The sequence below is a fragment of the Lampris incognitus genome, chromosome 11, assembly GCF_029633865.1.
Source record: "Lampris incognitus isolate fLamInc1 chromosome 11, fLamInc1.hap2, whole genome shotgun sequence".
Classification (NCBI taxonomy): Eukaryota; Metazoa; Chordata; class Actinopteri; order Lampriformes; family Lampridae; genus Lampris; species Lampris incognitus.
The window spans coordinates 43926422-43948242 of record NC_079221.1 but is presented as its reverse complement, the minus strand read 5'-3'; the positions used below and the strand labels follow the sequence as shown (position 1 = coordinate 43948242).

General features: G+C 46.5%; 1 protein-coding gene across 1 annotated transcript in view; it reads right to left on the bottom strand.

Moving 5' to 3' along the window:
* Positions 1-233: 233 nt before the first annotated feature.
* The window catches only part of bard1 (BRCA1 associated RING domain 1), a 56189-nt gene continuing 34601 nt past the window's right edge, over positions 234-21821 (bottom strand). Inside the window, exons 9-11 of the mRNA XM_056288935.1 lie at positions 14147-14239; positions 3196-3293; positions 234-578 (exon numbers count right to left, since the gene is read on the bottom strand). Of these exons, the coding sequence (XP_056144910.1) occupies positions 234-578; positions 3196-3293; positions 14147-14239 (536 nt within the window). The remainder of the gene's footprint in view (positions 579-3195; positions 3294-14146; positions 14240-21821) is intronic.

The following is a 21821-nucleotide window of genomic DNA, read 5'->3' as shown; positions in this document are numbered from 1 at the left end:
TCACGTTGTCAAATGCCAACCACAAAATCTCAAACACACAGTTGTGAATGCTGAACTCCTACTAGTACTTACAACCTCACAATACTACAGTACTGTAAGGCTACAGACACAGATACTGCATCGTCACACATACTGATAAATCAAAAACAAGAATTACTTCATAAGCAACTGACACTTGGATTTCTTTAAGAGGTTTGTTTTTTTTTCAGTGACTCTCAGTTAAGATGGTGGTTTCATTTCGGTGGAGGATCAGGCACGGGGAGGAGGCGAAAGGCAGCGATGCATTCAATAAGCCAGGTTGAGGGGGCTGACCACACCTTGCCACGCTTGACCACAGCGGGCCTGTGGGGTCCCTTGGGGTCATAGAGGATGTACTGGGTGCACAGCGCCTGGTCGGAGCCCGGCGCGGCGTGGTAGGCGGCAGTGTTCAGCGTCTGTGTGACGTCGCTGTCGGGCTTGGGCTGCCGGCACAGGAGCTGGCCTCCTCCCTCCCTGAGCAGCTGGGCGAGCTCCTGTTTAGGGGGATTCTCAAAGGTGCCAAGGAAGAAGAAGAAACAGCCGTCGAACAACGGCGGGAGCTGGTAATGAGGAAGAAAAAAACACAAAGCTTTAAGGTAACTGGCACGCTGCTGGAGACGTTTGAAACGATTCACTCTCGTTCCAAATTGGCACTTTCTGGTGCACCAAAGGCCCGGCGCCGAAGAAAAACAGTCACCGGTTATCCTCCTGCATTTAAAAGATGTTAATCATTCAGCGGGAGCTGCAGCAAAAACCACCCCTCAAAGTCCCAACGAAAACAGCAGCAGTAGGCTCAAACTCTGTACCCCCCCTTCATTTAGGATCCATTTAAATGCTGAATCACTGCACTGCCTGCACCTCTTTCCCCGCCGTATGACAACACGGGTGTGGCTCATGTGTCTGCCCGCATGTGTGCCTGGCAGCTCTGAAGTGACTCTCCTCTTGAAAAGGCCAGGGGACAACTTTTAGCGGTATAGTTCATTTCGGGTCTGGACTTCTGAGCCTTGCTGCTGTTAAAGGCGGCTTTGAGTTGGGCCACTGGAGGCCGTCCTATTCACAGCATCAATGAGTTCAATTGCTTCTGGGCATAAATTGGTTCTCAAGAGTTCACTGATTCCACTCTGGATTTGCCCCCCCCCCCCTGTGTGTAGTGTGTGTGTGTTTATGCATACGTGTGTCTTTTAACATCACAAACATTCTTATCTGTAGTGAGTGTTTTCCTGTGCATAGGAAAAAAGAGAGAAGTACAAAGCAAAAAGAGTGGGGGGGATTTGCAACCGTCTTGTCCCTTTATTGTTCCGACTACAAATTGGGGATAGTTGCAAGACTCCGTTGAACCTCTCCATGCACTACTATCCTTCAAGACGTGACTAGGTAATCACTAGGGCTGCCCCCGACCAAAGAGTTCCCCAGTCGACTGGTAGTTCTTAGTTCGAGCCATTTGTCAACAAGTCGTCACACGTTTGATGTTAATTATTTAAATATGAACTATATATTTTTTGGGGGAAAACGGTTCGAGTTCCGGAGCTGAGAAGGAATGTTATAAGTAACTGTTTTTTTTTCCCACCCTTTTTCTCCTAATTGGGCGGCACGCTGGCGCAGTGGTTAGCGCAGTCGCCTCACAGCGAGGAGGTCCTGGGTTCGAGCCCCAGGGTAGTCCAACCTTGGGGGGTCGTCTCAGGTCATCCTCTGTGTGCAGTTTGCATGTTCTCCCCATATCTGTGTGGGTTTCCTCCGGGGGCTCCGGTTTCCTCCCACAGTCCAAAGACATGTAGGTCAGGTGAATCAGCCGTACTAAATTGTCCCTAGGTATGAATGTGTGTGTGTGTGTGTGTGTACATGTTTAGCTATCCTTGTGCGGACCAAATGTCCACACAAGGATAGCAAAACCTGACAGGACATACCTTGAAAAGGGTCTACTTTAGGATTAGGAGTTGGTTTTAGGGTTACGGTTAGAATTAGGGATAGGTTAAGGTAGGGCAAGACTTAGGGTTAGGCATGTAGTTTGCATGGGTAAGGTTAGGGTTAAGGGCTAGGAAATGAATGTAGTCAATGAGAGGTTAAGGTTAGTGAAACATGCACAAGGATAGTGAAACATGACTGTATGTGTGTGTGTGTGTGGGGGGGGGGGGTCCTGTGATGGCCTGGCGGCCTGTCCAGGGTGTCTCCCCGTCTGCCACCCAATGACTGCTGGGATAGGCTCCAGCATCCCCGTGACCCTGAGAGCAGGATAAGCGGGTCAGATAACGGATGGATGGATGGATGGATTTCTCCCAACTGTACTTGGCCAATTACCCCACACTTCCGAGCCATCCCGGTCGCTACTCCACCCCCTCTGCCGATCCGGGGAGGGCTGCAGACTACCACATGCCTCCTCCGATACATGTGGAGTCGCCAGCCGCTTCTTTTCACCTGACAGTGAGGAGTTTCACCAGGGGGATGTAGCGTGTGGGAGGATCACGCTATTCCCCCCCCCCAGTTACCCCCCGAACAGGCGCCCCGACCGATCAGAGGAGGCGCTAGTGCAGCGACCAGGACACATACCCACATCCGGCTTCCCACCCGCAGACACAGCCAACCGTGTCTGTAGGGACGCCCGACCAAGCCAGAGGTAACATGGGGATTCGAACCGGTGATCCCTGTGTTGGTAGGCACCGGAATAGACCGCTACGCTAGCCCTACGTTAGCACGGTGGTACATTACAGAGAAATACAAAACTGTAATGAGCCCTTAAAATGTGATTTTTACAAGCGCACGCACAAAGTGAGCTGCCCCTTAACGAAACTGGCAAAAAGAGGTCAGGAACGATGACTCTGAATGTGTTGGAACCACCATCCAGGAGACTGGATATTTTTGAGTGTCGCCACTTCATGTGTCTGTCGTTTCAAATTAAAAGCCCTCATAGGTTTCATACAGGTTTCTTTTTTTTTCAAGCGTCTTATACGTTTTTTTTTTTTTTTTCTGTGACAAAACGACCAATGGAAACTTGGTCAACTGAGACACTTGTCATCGACTATCGTTTGGTGGACGTTAGGGGGCAGCCCTAGTAACCAGCAAACAAAATCTCTGTCCTTTTGTTGAACAATAACTGTTTCTGAACACATTTGGCAAGTTTCCGGGGAGCTCGCCTCACGCTTTTGTTCACTTCGTGCGCACCGCACTATGTGGGACACTTACCAGGCCACATCTGTTGATGTGGCTGCGCCGTGGGCTTTCCCCAGCCTCGTGTTCGCTCTCGGGCGTCCACTCGCCCGCCTGCACGCACGCCTCCGCCCCTGTCATTGGAGAAGGGATAACGGGGGGGGGGGAAATGAAATAAATTAGCGCCGTAACCAAGTTTGTTGAGTGCACGGAGCGTGACGGGCCGGCCGCAGATGCAAGAGGACAGTGTTCATGTCTTATTTATCAGCGTCGGGAGGGGAGGAATTAAAGTGTCAGCACTGCCGCGCGAGTTGAAAGAGGGAGCGAGAGCGGGAGCGAGAGGAAGTGATGCCCACAGCACAATGGAGCTAATGATGCAACTCTAGTCTCGAGAAGCACAAGCTTACGCGGAGTTCAGACTTGGCCTCTTGAGGTTCAAAACCCTTTGGTTGGAACGATGTGACAAGCAATTTTTTTGTTTTCAGACACAGACAGATGAGAAACTCTACCCCCCACCCCCCCCAAGAAAAAAAAAACTTTGGGGAAAACTGATTTCTTTTTGAAAAGGTAGAAAATAGAACTTACAGGGACACGGTGAAAATCACCCGCTTTTACCAGCCAGCACTGTCACAGATAAAAAGAAGAGTGTTTCTAAACAACCGTACCCGACACAGCCAAACTTCAAATTGTGGCGCTGCTGTTCTCAGTAAACGCTCCATTTATCGAGTGTCGAAAAAGGCATGCGAGACTGGCGCTGCTCACACTTGCGAAGCCCTCCGTTGTGTGCAGGATGGGACTGGATTTCCCATTACAGCGAGGATGAAATAGCTCTACTTGACGAAAATGACAGAGCAACGCAATCCATACAAAGATCCGGGCATTTACCTTGGCCAACGATTATTATTATTATTATTTTTTTTGAAATGACTGCATTTATATAGCGCGTTTCTTGCTGCAGCAGCCACTCGAAGCACCTTATACATAATGAACGCCTCACATTCACACACACACGCGTGCGTGCGAGGTAACGACCAGCTCCTCGGGAGCAGTTAGAGCCCTAGAACGACCAAGGCCATCATTTCGACGGTTTTGGATTTTCAAAGTTTAAAGGACACAGACCTGCCGCTCCGCGAGTGCCCCTAAAATTGCATATATTTGCATTAAAATGAGCTTTAGGTCAATTGCACACACAAAAACAAGTTATGATAAGATCTACCTGAAACGACCACGAGCGGTCAAAAAGGCGGCTCGTAATTTGCGCGTCATCGCGTGCGTCACGTCATGTGTGTTGGTCGCATCATTTCCTTCGTGAAGTTCGTCGCTCTGTCCTAGAAACACACTAGCGTCCTCCGGTGCAGAGAAATAGTCTAAACTTCATTTTCGATTATTGCCAACACGCCTGGGTACAGACGCCGTTACAGACCCGCCATAACTGCCGCCGAGGCGTTGCAGCATTTACAGGCGTTGGACAGCCGCCATTTTGAATTGTTCGAAAAATAGTATTAAAAGTTGTTCAAACGTTAATTTTTGTGTCAGTTTCACAACGGACATACTAACATATGCAATGCATCGATATCTCAACTGGGTATTTATCTTGACAGAATATAGAGTTTAAAAACCGTGGCGGTCATTTTCACCGCCCATGGTCGTTTTAGGTAGGAGTGAAATCCCAGTCGTTCTAGTTGAAGCGTCCTGCTCAGGGACACCTTGAAATGTTTGCCCGGAGGAGCCGAGGATGGAACCAGCCGACCCTCTGGTTACCAGACGACCTCCTCTACCCTCCTGAGCTACTGCTGCCGACTACACAACACAACTTCAGAGTGAAACAGCATCTTGTGGAGGCTTTCCTTTCTATGCTTCCTTCCTTCCTTCGTAAGGTTATGGCTGTTACTGTTGCTGGCCACACGGGTCCAACTGAACCAGCAGTCCTAATGAAGGCTGGCTGAATAAAAGTGCGTTCTGACAAACCCTCTGCAGCACTGCTGATTCATTCATTCGCCCGCTGCCATTTCCCACTCACTTGTGCCTGGCTGCAAGATACGGTGACAAGAATAGATTAGGTTACAATGTGTGTGTGTGTGTGTGTGTGCCCTGCCGCAATACTGCTATCTTGATCGCTGCCACAGTTAAACGGCATATTACACACGCACACATACACACACACACCTCAAAACATTTGTTGAGTGTAATTATGTTTCTTCATCCTCATTAATTACAGCTTTCATTTGCAAAGCCCCCAGAACTGGCCAGGGGAGAGGGGGAGGTAGATACCGGGGGTTAATGGCTCTGGGTGATAGTGCTGGTTTGCTGGCCTAATGCTTAGCAGGCATTAGCATATTTACTGATTACCTTCACGGACTGGGGCTCCCATAGTGTACCGTTAAGACCACCACGTTTATTTAATGAGTCAGCCGGCGAGCGAAATGACTGACAAGACAGGAGGACAGACATTTCCACGTCCCGGTTCCCCAAAAAACCCGGCCCATCCTCAAAATTTCCGAGACCAATCGAGAGCTCTTGTTGGCAAGTAACTAATGGAAATGTCAAGTTTCAATCAGTCAGACAGACGCATAAAAAGGGAGAGGAAGAGAGAGAGCCAGAGCCAGGTTTTAGAGAAGCTGATATGAGGCCGGTGGAGGAACAGAGGTGGGGCCTGTCCGGCAAAAGCGGTGTACTCGGGCGTGGCTCGACGAGGGCTTGACTGCCTTCCCCCATCCACTCATACACGTGTATGCACAGCACGCCACAGGCCGGACGCCGCGGTGACTGTTGAAAGGAGGACAAGCGGTGTGGCGAGCAGAGGGGTTTTAAGGGGAGTGACCGACTGTGTTTCATAAGCACAACGTCTGACTCCTTAAAGTCTGCAAACAACCACAGACTCACATCCAACCTTTGAAAAACACTGACAGGCAAAAACAAAGAGACACTTTTTCACTCTTTTGCACACATGCACACACACAGTAAAGAAGCTAGTACTGATGGATGTGCCAGTCAAGGGCACACCAAGGTGCCAGATGTCTCTTTGACAGCAAGTCCCTTTTTACTTTGCCTAAAGCTGACTTGCCTCTGAATATCTGCTTGTTGTTGCAAGAAAACTTGGTTCAAGGATGCCAGCGAGGCTGGCTGGGAATAACTACATTTTCTGCTCATGAATTCATCTTGGCTTGATTCAAACAAGAGAGGAGACCTTGCTGTCTCTCTGCTGCTACTGATTTTTTTTAGTTGTGTAACCCCCGCACAGCCGATTCCCAGATTCCCCCCTTTTCCCTTCCTTCCCGCCCACGCCACTTGGCTGTCAGACAAGTGAGCAGGTGTACATACACACAGCAGCAGGTACACAAACGGTTTACCTGGAAATTGCCTGTTGCAAAATTTCCTTTTAATATCTCAGGGGACACTCCATGCGTTACGGAGAGGGAATATTCAAAAAAAGAGTGGAGAGCCAATTTTCTTTCCCCAAAGTCCGACCAAAGCCAGCTCGTCCATCTCTTCATGTTAAAGTGGGCAGATGGGGTTATTCCAGCTTTCCTTAGTGTGGAATTCTGGGTTGGTCTGTGGAAGTCTGGGTTATGACACAAGGCAGGCCTAAAACACCGCTACCTGGTGTTATGTACAGAGTGGCTGTATGTAGACAAAAGTGTGTGGGGATGTTTTTGGATTTTACCTGACGTGGAAAGATCTTATAGACTGGAATTTTAAGCGGGTATTTCACACAACAATGTGGTAGCTCTACGGGGTAGGAGAGTTGGGCACCGAGAACCAGTTCCAAGTTAGAATCGGTCCCGAAATTCCGATTCCGATGGAATCACTGAACATTTTTAATTTCGATTCTGCTTATTCTTGGGCGGCACGGTGGCGCAGTGGCTAGCGCGGTTGCCTCACAGCAAGAAGTTCCTGGGTTTGAGCCCCGGGGTGGTCCAACCTTGGGGGGTTGTCCCGGGTCGTCCTCTGTGTGGAGTTTGCATGTTCTCCCAATGTCTGCATGGGTTTCCTCCGCGTGCTCTGGTTTCCTCCCACAGTCCAAAGACATGTCGTCATCATCATCATCAGTTTCGTAACCTATGGAGGTCGTGGGAGCACAGCTGATGCCTCAACAGGTTGAGTCATCATTGTGTTTCAGTAGGGGGCGTACCTGGTGGTCCCTATCTCCTCTCCAGGTATGGATGGCCGTTGGTTCACAGAGGAACTAATCCGCCCTTTGACAGGTTTTGTTTTTAGTCCTGCTGGGTGTCCACACACCTTCCTCGCAACCCCCCAAGCGTTGAAGTGGGGGGTGCCGGTTTAGTCGCCGACGACCTGATGGTTGCAGTTTAACATCGTACCCAGGACAGGTAGACATGTAGGTCAGGTGAATCAGCCGTACTAAATTGTCCCTAGGTGTGACTGTGTGTCAGCCTTGTGATGGCATGACAGCCTGTCCAGGGTGTCTCCCTGCCTGCCGCCCAATGACTGCTGGGATAGGCTCCAGCATCCCTGCGACCCTGAGAGCAGGATAAGCGGTTTGGATAATGGATGGATTCTGCTTAACGGTTCCTAAACAAATTTCACTTGCGCTAGTTTCAGTACCAGGACCTGGCTATTCGGCTGCGACTCTAGTCATGTGAGATGAGTGCATGCATGTCTTCCCGTCTCCTAAGCTGGACACCGGTGCCTTTTCTGGACTGTGCGACGCTGCGCAAAGCAATAAATTTTGTTTTTGCTTGTGGGAAGATCAATAAGAGTAGTGAGCACATGAGTCTGGGTAGAGCCGTGCACCATCATGGATCGCAGCCAGCGCTCAAAAGCGTGGCTTCATTTTGTTCTAAAAACAAATGACGGGTCGGCAACGTGCAACACCTGTGCCAAACCTATTTCGTGCAAGGGAGGATGCACTACTAACAGGACTAAACACCTTCGCCAGCATGGTATACAAATCAAGGAGTGTACCATGTTGTGCCGGTGTCCCTCATATGCCTCGTCCTCCTCCGTCAACCCACAGTCAACAGCCAGCACTTCATCGCAATCAGGACAGTGACAATTAAATAATGTCTTGTTCTTAACAGCGAGACAGCAAACTAGATCGAAGTGCAAAAAACTCAAATTTGTGCAAATACTGTAATGTAGTCTTTCATAGATGAACATTCGCACAAAGGTTCCTACTTCTCTCTCTATCAGCACCCACATGGGCTGCAGCTCCCTAAACTGTAAATTAACTGGTTTTTAAACTGTTGCCTGTTGTCATTTTGGCGGGTTTCAGTGTTACAGTTACACTAATGTGAATGAAAAAAGAATGAATGGATTATTACTGAATCATATTGAACAACATCAACCAAATTAAACTGTACAAAATCAATTTACAGGTTCCATAAACTGTACGAAGTCAACTGTGATTATGAATATGACTGAATATGACCCGTGTAAAGGTTTTTAAAAAGAAAAGTTTTTCTGTGAAATAAGCATGTGACCTGTTTTGACCCCGCCCCTCAAAGAATCGGAATTGCGAATCGTTAAGAACCGGAATCAATAAGCGTTATCAAAATCAGAAGCAGAGTCATTCAAATCCAGTCGACACGCAACCCTACAGAGTAGTTCAAACAAGAAAAGAAAAGCGGAGACATCATGGAATATTCTTTTACAGTGTCCATGTTTTTTTTCTTAACATTTGCACAGCTTGTACACCCTAAGCCTTTTCTGTGAACAGAAGAGCTGGTATTGCAGTGAAAAGGCAGCGGGAGAAGCCCAAACTGAATAAATTTGACCCAACTACAATGTCTTGCTCCTACCGTCTGAACTCCAGATAGCATACAAGATGGGTGTTTTTTGTAACTTCTACTGTCCGGCATTATACCCCATAATGCAAGCACAACCAACGGCTGCAAAACATTGAGAAATGCTGGTATGACATTTGTTGGCCCCTTCTGTATTGCTTGCTGTTCCGTTATTAATCCACTATATACCGGCTAAGGTTGACCCTAACCATTCTGTCTCCAGAACTGGAAAATATACAGATCCCTGCTTTCCAAAGTTGTACTCTGGTCTCTAAAGTTGCTGCTGAGGCAATCAGCTGTTGCGTCACATCAGCGTGATAAACAATGATCCTCCTCAACCCTACCTCATTCATCTTTTTAGATATTAAGCTCCTCATGAACCTGGCTCCTAACTCACTCACTCACAAACGAACATCTAGTCTCATGCTTTGCGGCACCATCTGATGAGGGAAAAAAAATGTGGGAGTGAGCATAAAAATATATGCTGCTGCAAGATGTTAAATAGTTTGCATCCCCCCCCCCTCCCCTTTTCATCCCCAACTGTATCCGGCCAATTACCCCAATCTTCCGAGCTGTCCCGGTCGCTGCTCCACCTCCTCTGCCGATCCAGGGAGGGCTGAAGACTACCACATGTCTCCTCCGATACATATGGAGTCGCCATCCGCTTCTTTTCACCTGACAATGAGGAGTTTCACCGGGGAGATGTAACACGTGAGGGGAACACACTCTTCCCCCTAGTCCCCCCTCCCCCGTGAACGGGTGCCTTGACCGACCAGGGGAGGCGCTAGTGCGGCGACCCGGACACACACCCACATCCGGCTTGCCAACCGCAGACACGGCCAGTTGTGTCTGTAGAGACGCCTGATCAAGCCGGAGGCAACACGGGGATTTGACCCGGTGATCCCCCGTGTTGGTAGGATTTTCAATCTTTTTAAATTAACATTTTAATCCTCACAGAAAATTGGCAAAACCTTTTTTTTTCTATTCTCCCACCGCTATTTTCTCTTAGACTCTCCCCCCGTATTCTATCGCTTGCTATTGGCCATGCAGTTTCAGTAAAGGTAGGATTTCACAGAAACACCGTCGACAGAAATGTAAGCAAGACGTGCTCTTTAACTGGCTCAAACAAATGAGTATTTTTAATAAAAGGTTTGAAGTGTTCCTGATGTGTCAGGTCGAATTTTTGGATAGCTAAAAACACTGATTCATTTAAGCTAACTTTAGCTCTGCTGAACTGCGGGGGAAAAAAAGCATCTCTTACGACATCAAGGTTGTGTGTCCAATTAGGGTTTGATGTAAATACTAAGTAATGTTAGCTACTCCGGTGCAAATGTAGTCAACACAAAACCTACTTCCAATAACAAGCTAAGGACAACGATCCCATATTGCTCTATTCACAACAAGGTCACAAAGCAGTTATGCTTCACACCTATTACACTGTGTGTGTCCTTGTTACCTTTCTGTGTTTGTGTGTGTGTGTGTGTGTGTGTGTGTGTAACCGATTCTGGAAAGTTGAATCAGTTCACCTGGACACAAGGTTTATTGACGGAAACTTTTCATCACTCATCTAAGTGACCTCTTCAGTGTCAACTGACTGCAGGTGTCCCCACCCTTATAAACAACACCGTGGCATAGCTACTGAAACCAACGATCGGTTTCATATGCAAATATGGGCGTTGCAGCGGACGTATGGACATAATTCACCACGGCTTGTTGGTTGTATGACGTTGACGTGCTCACTTTACGGGCTCAGGGTGTAGCCACGGTCACACGGCGCCATGTTGTTGGGCAGGGTGGGGAATATAAGGAAATAAACGGCACACCCATTGGTGTAGTCAAAGAGAGAAGTTGTTTGTCTTGTGTTTTCTCCCAACTTCCACATTGTTGACCCCCCCCGACGTTTGTCTGCTGGAGGTTCCCAAAGACAGCTCTTCACGAACACGGCGACTAAAACGGTTTCTCTCAAGCTGCCGGAGTTCTGGGAGTCGTCCGCCTCGGCTTGGTTCACCCAGATAGAAGCGCAATTCACGTTGCGGGAAATCACCGCAGACGCCACAAAATACCGTTACGTGGCATCGGCCCTTGGGAGTTCAACAGCGACCAGAGCGGTGAGCCTTCTCGAAAATCCTCCACAGCAGGATAAATACGAGACACTCGAGGCTCATTTTACAATGGCCAAACACCAGCGGACCCGTTTGGGAACGTTTGCAATCACAGCATTGTAAGATGGCGCCAGATGTACTCTTAGGCATGTACTCTCTCTCTCTCGCAAGGAGAGAGAGAGAGTACACGTGTTGTGTACCATCATATGCAGCTTGAATACCACAAAAGAAGATCGTTGAAATGTTGGATGAAATTTGGACTAATCAATGATCGATAACAAGTAAAAAAATAAACATATATATATATATATATATATATATATATATATAAATAATTCAAATGCAGCCTCTGATGTGGCATTTAGCTTCCCAGACACTTGGCTTCGCCTCACAAACATCCAAGTATCTGCATGTAAAGAATTCGAATTAGATGCTTAACAGTTCTGTACTCAAAAGATTTGGAAAATTACTTTCTAATCAAGATGATAACATCGTTAATACACAAAAAAATGTAATTTAACTCTTGTGAGCTGGACTAATACTTTTGTCAAGATTTATTTACGAGATCCCCAGCTAAACATAGTACAGTTTAAGTCATCTTGTAGGATGACAAATCTTTGGATGTCCCTCACATTCCATTATCGGCGAGAGCCCCAGGACAAAGAGGAGTTAAAGCTAAAGAGCAGCCCTCCTGAGTAACCAAACGATATACACCAGTGATTTGTCCACGGGATCTCCCCGTTTATTGGCTAATGCATATTTGGATATGCCGCAGCCCCCCCACCCACCCACCCAACACACACACGTGCTCTAGGGCTGTCAATGAATATTCCAAATTCAAATATATAAACAAATTGTGGGTGGGGGGGGGACAGACAATTTGTATGTGAGGACCGATACTCGTTTGTGGAAAAAACAGCACTACTGTGACTGTCCATCCATCCATCCATTATCTGAACCACTTATCCTGCTCTCAGGGTCACGGGGGACGCTGGAGCCTATTCCAGCAGTCATTGGGCGGCAGACAGTGAGACACCCTGGACAGGCCGACAGACCATCACAGGGCCCATGCGTGCACGCACACACACACACACACACACTTATTCATTCCTCGGGACAATTTAGTGCGGCCAATTCACCTGACCTACATGTCTTTGGACTGTGGGAGGAAACCGGAGCCCCCGGAGGAAACCCACACAGACACGGAGAGAACATGCAAACTCCACACAGAGGACGACCCGCCAAGGTTGGACTACCCTGGGGCTTGAACCCGGAACCTTCTTGCTGTGAGGCGACTGCGCTAACCACTGCGCCACCGTGCCGCCAATGGGTCGTACCCATTAGTCGACTAGTTAACGTAGTCGCCCGTGGTGCGGGAGACCCGGGCTCGCGTCCCGGCTGCGGTGGTTCCCGGCTGCCCCCGATTTCGCTACGAGTTGCTCGGATGAGCGGTTGTTGAGCAAATTGATGGACATACTGTGGCTGTCTGCCTCGTAAATTCTCGCGAGAGCCTTGGCCGCTGCACTGACTACGCTGCATGACGGACAGGAGTCACACAACGTCGCTTTCATTGGTTGAAAATGAAATGTAGGTCAAGCAGAAACGGAAAAATTGTGGAACCTCAAGATAGAGTCGTATGCAAGCTACAGTTACCTTACAGTTAGCTTAGCATTCCACCACTAGCAACCTGAGGGCACGTCTGGAAAATAACACGTCAATTACCAATCAGTCCTCTCACTCCGAGAGACAGCACGCTCTCATTTCTCACTCTAGCACCAACCCTAGCATAGAGAGAGAGAGAGAGAGAGAGAGAGAGAGAGAGAGAGAGAGAGAGAGAGAGAGAGGGGTGTCTACAGTCTTTAAATGAAAATTTAACATTATTTAATTTTTTTATTTTGCAATGTGTAGGTATGTCGATCTTTTATAAGATATGTTTATGTTGAAATAAATATACCTATACAAGTAGTTATGTCTCTCGTATTGGTTTGCCCTCCTTTTTTGTGTGGACCCCCCCCCCCTTTTCTTTATTGTACTTAGCCAATTACCCCACTCTTCCGAGCCATCCCCGCTGCTCCACCCCCTCTGCCGATCCGGGGAGGGCTGCCTCCTCCGATACATGTGGAGCTGCCGGCCGCTTCTTTTCACCTGACAGTGAAGAGTTTCACCGGGGGGGGGGATGTAGCCCGTGGGAGGATCACGCTATTCCCCCCAGTTCCCCCTCTTCCCTGAACAGGCGCCCCGTCTGACCAGAGGAGGCGGTAGTGCAGCGACCAGGACACATACCCACATCCGGTTTCCCATCTGCAGACAAAGCCAATTGTGTCTGTAGGGACGCCCGACCAAGGCGGAGGTAACACGGGGATTAGAACCGGCGATCCATGTGTTGGTAGGCAACGGAATAGACCGCCACGCCACTCGGATGTCCCTTGATTTGCCCTCTTATGGACATAATGCGTAAAGCTATTGTGGCGAGCCGGCGTGGAAGAATAAGTCGAGAGGAAGAGGTCTCTTTTTAACCACAACTCCCATGCCCCATACACCGCACAACCCCGGCAGTGCCCTTTTATTTATACAACTGGCGACATCAGTCTTAGTCATGGTCCTAACGTCAGTCAGTCAGTAACAGTCCTCTACCCAGTCCGAGTCAAACCCCCAAACAACAACGCATCCCAACACGAACACAACACCTGAACACGCAAAAATATAACACAATCAACTCAAACATTAACAGTCCCATGAGTCCCTGCACTCCCCCGGCGCAGCTTCGCCGACAGTCAGAGCGACTGCCTCCCCTGGTCCCTACAATATATTCGAATAGGTTCGAACCCATGTGGTTTTTTTTAGAAGGACTAATCAAACGTCATTTCTGGCCAATCTTGACAGCCCTATCATGCACACACACACACCTGAAATAGATTAAGTGGTTATGGACAATCAATGACAAGGACATAAGGGGCTAATTTAGAAAGTTATACACACATTCAATGAATACATACGCAAACAAAGATATTTTGTATACAAGAGCTTTAAGGGATACTGCATGAGAAATGTAGCCTTATTTGAGTAGAGAAACACATGTGCGATTTAAACCGATGTTCACACAAAATGAACCCTGGCAGTAGTTCTGCTCTTACTTACAGCTGTATCTGAGGACCCAGCAGCCCGCAAGGATGCCCAGGAGACAGGAGAGAGTGGTGGGCATAGGGCCGTCTGGCACCAGCACATGGCTCACTGGAGGGAGACACACACACAATTATTAGAAAACTATGCAGATAAAAGAGTTGCAGTTAGCAGTGTGTAAAAAACAGGGGTGTCCAGGTAGGGTAGCGGTCTACTCCGCTGCCTACCAACACGGGGATCCTGGTTCGAATCCCCGTATTACCTCCGCCTTGGTCGGGAGTCCCTACAGACACAATTGGCCATATCTGCGGGTGGGAAGTCAGATATGGGTAAGTGTCCTGGTCGCTGCACTAGTGCCTCCTCTGGTCGGTCGGGGCGCCTGTTCAGGGGAGAGGGGGAACTGGGGGGAATACCGCAATTCTCCCAAACGACTACCAAAAACATACCGAACCGTGACTTCAAAACTGAGGTACGTACCAAACCGTGATTTTTGTATACCTTTACACCCCTAATTAACATAGAAGGACATTTACATTATTTCTATATTGTACCGTTTGTTAAAAAAAAAAAAAGGAAAAATTATAGGTATGAAAATGACTGAACCAGCTGCATAATTTACTAAGTGATAAAGTGATTCAAACACAGACTGCCTTCTCCACCCTAGATCAGGTCCTGATACACGCAACAGAAAGCATATACAACAAGCATAAAGGCTTATAAGTGCCTTAAAGAGTTTTTAGCCAACTCACGTTTTAAAAAGGGAAAAAAAAAGATCAAAATTGAGAAGCGAGGTTGGTGTGGGCAGACCAAAGGTAGCAGTACAACAACATGTGCACCAGAGTCTCACAAGTCTACCCAGATAGTTTTTAGTTGGCCAACACCAGCATACCAGCACACCAGCTACTTGGGTCATATTTTGTTGGCCTATTGCGCTGCACCCACACACAATGTGGGGTATTGGTGTCTTTGATGCCTTTATCGAAGTTGTTGGCGGTGGGGTGGGGACTGATCGGAGTGTGTCTTTGACCCCGAAGAAAGAAAACGGATGTTCTCTCTCAAAGTAGCTGTGTTAGGCCTTCGAATTTTTGATTGTATTTATCACCAGGGCAATTACTTTTACTACTCGAAGGAAATACCAACATGTTTTCAGCTCAACAAAATGTGGAACATTTCCATTCCACGACCATCTCCATATTCTTCAGCTACTTTTTAGACAAGTCATCCTCATAGTTAGCCTAAAGTATTAGCCTAATGTTCCGGTTCCGGTGTGGGAAGATGGCGGCGCGAACTTACGTTTGTGGTGGCCTCACCCGGTACCATCTTTGACCACATCTGCGTCTAAGTTTGTGTCTTTGTTTGATGGCTGGGAGAGCTGGCACTGGATCGGCTGGGGGAGCTTGGTCTGCTGCGTCCGGTGGGCCCAGGGACCACGGCCCTGCCTGGAGCTGCGCCCGAAGAGGAAACACCGAGGGCAGTCTGACAGGGTGCAGAAGCGGGGCAGGCTAAGCTAACTGCTAGCCCATGCAGACCAGCAGTTCTGATAACACAGAGGGCGGTCTGGTGGCGGCCTCACCTAGCATTGACTTGTGTTTTTGGCGGCGTCGTGTGGCGTGCGGGGAGGTGTGTCAAAGGTGTCTGGCTGGGAGAGCTGGCGTTGGATCGGCTGGGAGAGCCTGGTGTGCTGCGTCCGGTGGGCCCAGGGATCACGGCCCTGCCTGGAGCTGCGCCCGAAGAGGAAACACCAAGGGCGGTCTGACAGGACGTGGAAGCGGGGCAGGCTACCATGCAGACCGGCAGTTCCGACAGTCATCCTAAGGTTTGCTCTCTTGGACAGTGATTTTTTTTTTTGACATGTTGGATATATATGTTTTTGTAGTTTTTTTTTTGTCGTTTGGATATATGTGTTCTTGTAGTTTGGATATGTGTTTTAGTCTTTGTGTTGCTCTGCTGTGGGAAACAATATTTCGTTTCATTTCTTGTGCACAGGTGCATGGAATGAAATGCCAAATAAATGGTCCTGATTCCTGACTTCAGACTGCTGATACACTGCTAAATCAGCCTGAGGTTGAACCTGAATGTTTATAAGGGTTTGAGCTACAGGGGAAGAGCTAGTTTAAGAACCAAAGAAATACTTTCAGCATAATGCAATGGGCATAACAAACAAAATAGTAAATTAATAATTAAAAGTTCATCGTTCCACTTCCTTCTAAGCCGCAGTCCTCTTTACTGGGATTGTAAACAAGATAAATTGAGGCTCTCAGTATAAACTAGTGGTGCATAACGGTGGCCTCCGAGGTATTTTACGATAACAGCAAAACATTCTATTGTTGGGTGGCACCACTTCACCACAGCACCGCCCATATCGACAACTCCATGCACCTCCCATCACACGTTCAAACAAGCAATTTCTAGAGCCACTGATTTTCATGTTTGACCAAGATAAGAAAACAAAAATCAAGTCATCATTTACGTGTACAGTAAAAAGGCTGCAAACACAATGTCGCTCGTTGGTTTCACCTAATTTTCATTTAGGGAAAGTGTATCCAAAATGTATACAATAGCAAAGGTAGTTGTGAGCTCGCATGCTTTCCAGGGCTAGGACGCTTTCCCCTGTCTGCCACTGGGAGGTGTCCTCCCATACACTCACAAGCCCCTCCCCTATTCCAACTCAACTCAAACACACACTCATCCAGACATTCCACCAAAACACAATGTAAGCAAAGTACAATAATCAAGTGGGGCTAATTTGCCAAGAGGTCACAGTTTCAAACCATTTCGAGTCTTCCTGTAAATGATTAAACACATCTAAATGAGAAAGTTATTATAACTGTTGCCCGCCTGCCGCCCAATGACTGCTGGGATAGGCTCCAGCATCCCGCGACCCCAGTTGGGATAAGCGGCTTGGGTAATGGATGGCTATAACTGCTCATAATATCAATGAAATGGCCCCTGGGCAAATCACTCTGTTTCAAGGTTATTCTTTCATCAAGGAAAAAAAATTCTGATTTCATGAATTCATTTGTTAATATTTTATGTTTGTTTTTCCATGATACCATTAACTGTAATTATCCCGCCAGGCGGATAGCCTGAGGGAATTAGGAATTCGGTTGTGTGTGTGTTTGTGTGTGTGTGTGTGTGTGTGTGTGTGTCTTTCTGTCTGTCTGTCCGCGGCTAATCTCACAAACTACCGACTTATCAGCCTAATAACTTTTGTGCACCGTTACGACTATATGATGAAGAACCTCTCATGGTTGCGGTGACGGAAAACCTTCAAAACCTTTCGCTATCGCCACTCCCTCTCTTCATTCACTCTCTAGCTTGCTCAACCAATGCTGCTCTGTTGCGACCCAGTCTGAGTCAACTGTAGATGCGAGTCACGCATGCGTGAGCGTAAACGAGTTACCCAAATTTATTTTATCATGAAAATAAAGACAGGGGTTAGGGTTAGACCAAAATGGTCACATTGCAAACCTTTTCTTTTTGGAAAGTTCAAGTTCATATCAGTCATATTCCTGTGAGGGTCTGCCTAGGAGGCTGCTCATCCACAGACTGACAGTCAAAATGTTTCTGTTAGGTACATTTTTTAGCTTGAGTGCTGGATATTAAGCTTTTTTTTTTCATATTTCCCGTTCAATCAACTTGGGCGCTGCACAAAAGGCTTATAATGGCAGGAGAAACACGTTTTTTTTCTGTCTGTGTGGGTGCACCTTTATGACGCTAATCTTGCATACTACTGGGCCCATCAGCCTAATAATGTTTGTGCAGTTATGACTGTACAGTCAAGAACCTCTCATACTTGTGATTATTCAAAACCTCTGAAAACCTGTTTTACTCCACAATTGAGTGCTAACTCCTCAGTCGGTTTTTCGCCTAAGTCCAAGCAGCGCAGAAGGGGATATACGCGGGCAGTGCGCCTCAGTATTTTCCCAGAAGCGGAGATACACCAGGGGGGATCTGCACTCAACTGAGGGCACTCTTCTAGTTTCCTAGTCTTCCCTAGCTTCTTTGTATATGTTTTCTGGTTGGAAAACATTTGATATTGAAGCAGTTTTTCATTTGATAACATGGACCTGTGCAGAGCTAGGTCAATACTATAAGTAAATCCCAAAAGACTACAACCATAGCAACACTAATATGTTAAGTTGACGCCAACACTCTCAAACCAGCATAACATCAGGAACAGCGCCCCTTCAACTTTATCTTAGTCTCAGAGACCAAATGGGACATCAGTCTATGTGCCAAAGCAATCTGCCTGCAGTCCTTCAAAAGTGCTGAGGTAAATGTAGTGGACAGAAAGCTGGCCCATTTTGTTTTCGCAACATTTGGGGTCACAGTATTATTGGGAAACGACAAATTGTGAGGTTGAACATTGATATCAAAACAAATTAGCAATAGGAGAGAAAGCCAACATTTCAATATCTTTGAAATGTTTTTCAGAACAATTAACTGTTTGATAACTTGAAGCGAAACTAATTAGGGAATTATTCAGAAAACATTAACTGACTCATTAAACTATCACTTCGTCACTTTTTTGATTAACAGCTTTTTCACCAAACACAACATCCATTGCACGTTGTCCGTCTTGGCAGAGAGATCCCTCCTCTGTTGCGCTCCCTGAGGTTTCTTCCTATTTTTTCTCCCTGTTAAAGGTTTTTTTTTTAGGGAGTTGTTCCTTATCTGATGCGAGGGTCTAAGGACAGTCTGTTGTGTTACTGTAAAGCTCCTTGAGGCAAATTTGTAACATTGGGCTATACAAATAAAATTGTCTTGACTTGACTTACCATATCCCACCGTCTGTATTTCTTGTTCTGAATCTGTCTGCTTAAACTGTGGAAAATAACAGTTTGGTCACTATTCAGTGCGAGCCAACGTTATTTACACATATATTGTAAAATAAATCCATTAGTTAGGCTCCTTTTTTATGTTACCCCTTTTTTCCTTCCCAATTAGGTATATCCAAATCCCTGTTCTCCTTGGTATTACCACTGCAAGACCCCTGCGGTGGCTGGAGGGGGGGCAAATACTTTCATGCGCATCCTCCAAAACGCACGGAGCCAGCCAGCTGCTTCTATTCACCTGCCAATTGCAGGATTCCTCTGGAGAAGGGATGGGCAACATGGTCCAGAAAGGGCCGGTGTGGGTGCATGTCTTTGTTCCAACCAAGCAGTTACACACCTGAGTGTATTAGTCAAACAATAGTCTTTGCTAAGGACCTTGATTTGTAGGCTCATTTTAACTTTGAGTACAAACAGGGGCCCTGTATTTTGAGAGCGAAAAGCTCGAGATGGAATGTACGGTTTAAGGAGATCAGACAGGTTTGATGGGGCAAACCCATTTAGGATTTTATAAGTCAGCAGAAGCACTTTGAAGTCTGATCTAAAATGGATAGGAAGCCAATAAAAGGAGATACGAATTGGTTAAATATGGTCAAATTTTCTAGTTTTAGTAGTTAGGATTCTAGCTGCAGCATTTTGAACCATCTGAAGACTTTTGGTACTAGCAAGTAGCAGACCTGAAAACAGAACATAACAGTAATCAAGTCTGGGTGAAACAAATGCATGTACCAGAGTCTGCATCTGCTATGGACAGAAAAGACTGAATTTTAGCTATGTTACATAAGTGGGGCAAAAAGGCATTTGTGGTGATTTTTTCAATGTGCTTATCAAAGGAAAGGCTCGGATCAAACGTAACACCAAGATTTTTGGCTGCCACTCTGAAATCAGTTGTCGGTTGTTATTGTTACTTGATCAAATTGGTGTCTGTGTCTAGCAGGGCCAATGACCAGCATTGCAGTTTTATCCGCATTTAAAAACAAGAAATTTAGTGATATCCAATTTTTCACAGCAGCCAAACAGACCTCTAAATTAGTAATTTGAGTACGATCATCAGCCCTTATAGGCACATACAGCAGAGTATAATCTGCATAACAATGGAAATTTATCCCATGACTGCATATAATTTGGCCTAAAGGTGAAATATAAAGAGAGAAAAGTAGAGGGCCAAGAACTGATCCTTGAGATATGCCATATTTAACGTCAAAGAATTTTGATATGATATTATTACAGCAGACATGATGTGTTCTTCCAGATAAGGACTTAAGCTAAGACAGCGCTAAGCCAGAGACAACAACATTACAATTTATTCTGTCTAATAGTATATAGTGATTAATGGTGTCAAAGGCTGCACTGAGGTCCGGTAGTAGAAGCACAGAAGTGGAATCAGAGTCCATAGCTAGTAGAAGATCGTCACCACTCTGGTCAGAGCAGTTTCAGTGGAGTGACAGGTCCTGAAAGCTGATTGAAAGGTTCATATAGATAGTTTTCTTCTATATGGGTCGAAAGTTGTTGATACACAACACTCTCTAGTACTTTAGAAAATGATGAAAGATTAGAGACTGGTTGATAGTTATAAAGAGACCCTGGATCGAGGTGCAGTTTCTTAAGTAGAGGTTTGACCACAGCGGTCTTAAAACTGCTGGGAACAGTGCCAGTAGTAAGTGATAATGTCTAGCATTGAAGGTTCCAGGAAAAGCCACAGATCTTTGAATAGTTTTGCTGGTAAAGGGTCAAGTAGGCAAGTAGTTGGTTTAGAAGGTGACACAAGCTTAGTGAAAGTATCAAGAGAGATGGTGTCAAACGCTGTAATAACAGGGACTATCTATTGTATAGATATGAATTTGGTAAGACAGGATCTGCAGGAGTAGCTGGAATTGAAGAACTAATTTTGTTTATGATCTCACCAACCTTATTGCAGAAAAAGTTTAGAAACACATGGGCTGTGAATAGTGAGCAGCTAAATAGACAGGTGCTTTTCAGTAAATTTAGCTACAGTATCAAAAAGAAATCTGGGATTACCGTTATCAACATTGATTAAATGAGACATACACTGCTATTGCAGCTGATAAAGCACACTTGTATTTCATAAACATTCATGCCAAGATATGTAAAAAACTTCCAATTTTCGGTTCGAATGCCCGTGTTATCTCCGGCTTGGTATGGCATCCCTACAGACACAATTGGCCGAGTCTGTAAGTGGGAAGCCAGATGTGGGTATTTGTCCTAGTTGCTGCACTAGCGCCTCCTCTGGTCAGTTGGGGCACCTGTTCGGGGGGGGGGGGGTAGCGTGATCCTCCCACGCGCTACGTCCCCCTGGTGAAACTCCTCACTGTCAGGTGAAAAGAAGTGGCTGACGACTGCACATGTATCAGAGGAGACATGTGGTAGTCTGCAGCCCTCCTTGGATCAGCAGATGGGGTGGAGCAGCGACCAGGATGGCTTGGAAGAGTGGGGCAATTGGCTTGATATAATTGGGAAGATAAACGGGGAATTCTTTCTTTAAACTTTCACCTTTTATGTTCCATTCTCCTGCAGGCCCACTTAAGAGCACGTCTCATCATTAAGCCAAGGTGAAGGCCTCTTTAGTCGCCTAGCTCTGGTATCAAGAGGTGCAACTGAATTGAGGTCACTAGAGAGAGCTACATTTAAGTCACTAGTGAAATTTTCAACACAGTAAGTCTCTACAGTGAAAGGAGTCAATACTTCTGGCAGCTGCACCATACACAATACACTTTATTCTTGTGTTTTTCCTTGTTTAATTTTGTTAATAAATCCACCTTCCCAGCGGCAAAAGATCTTGCTGCCTCTGAACTGCTCTTTTGGTTCCACTCCGGCTGTTGTCATAACATCACCAGCAT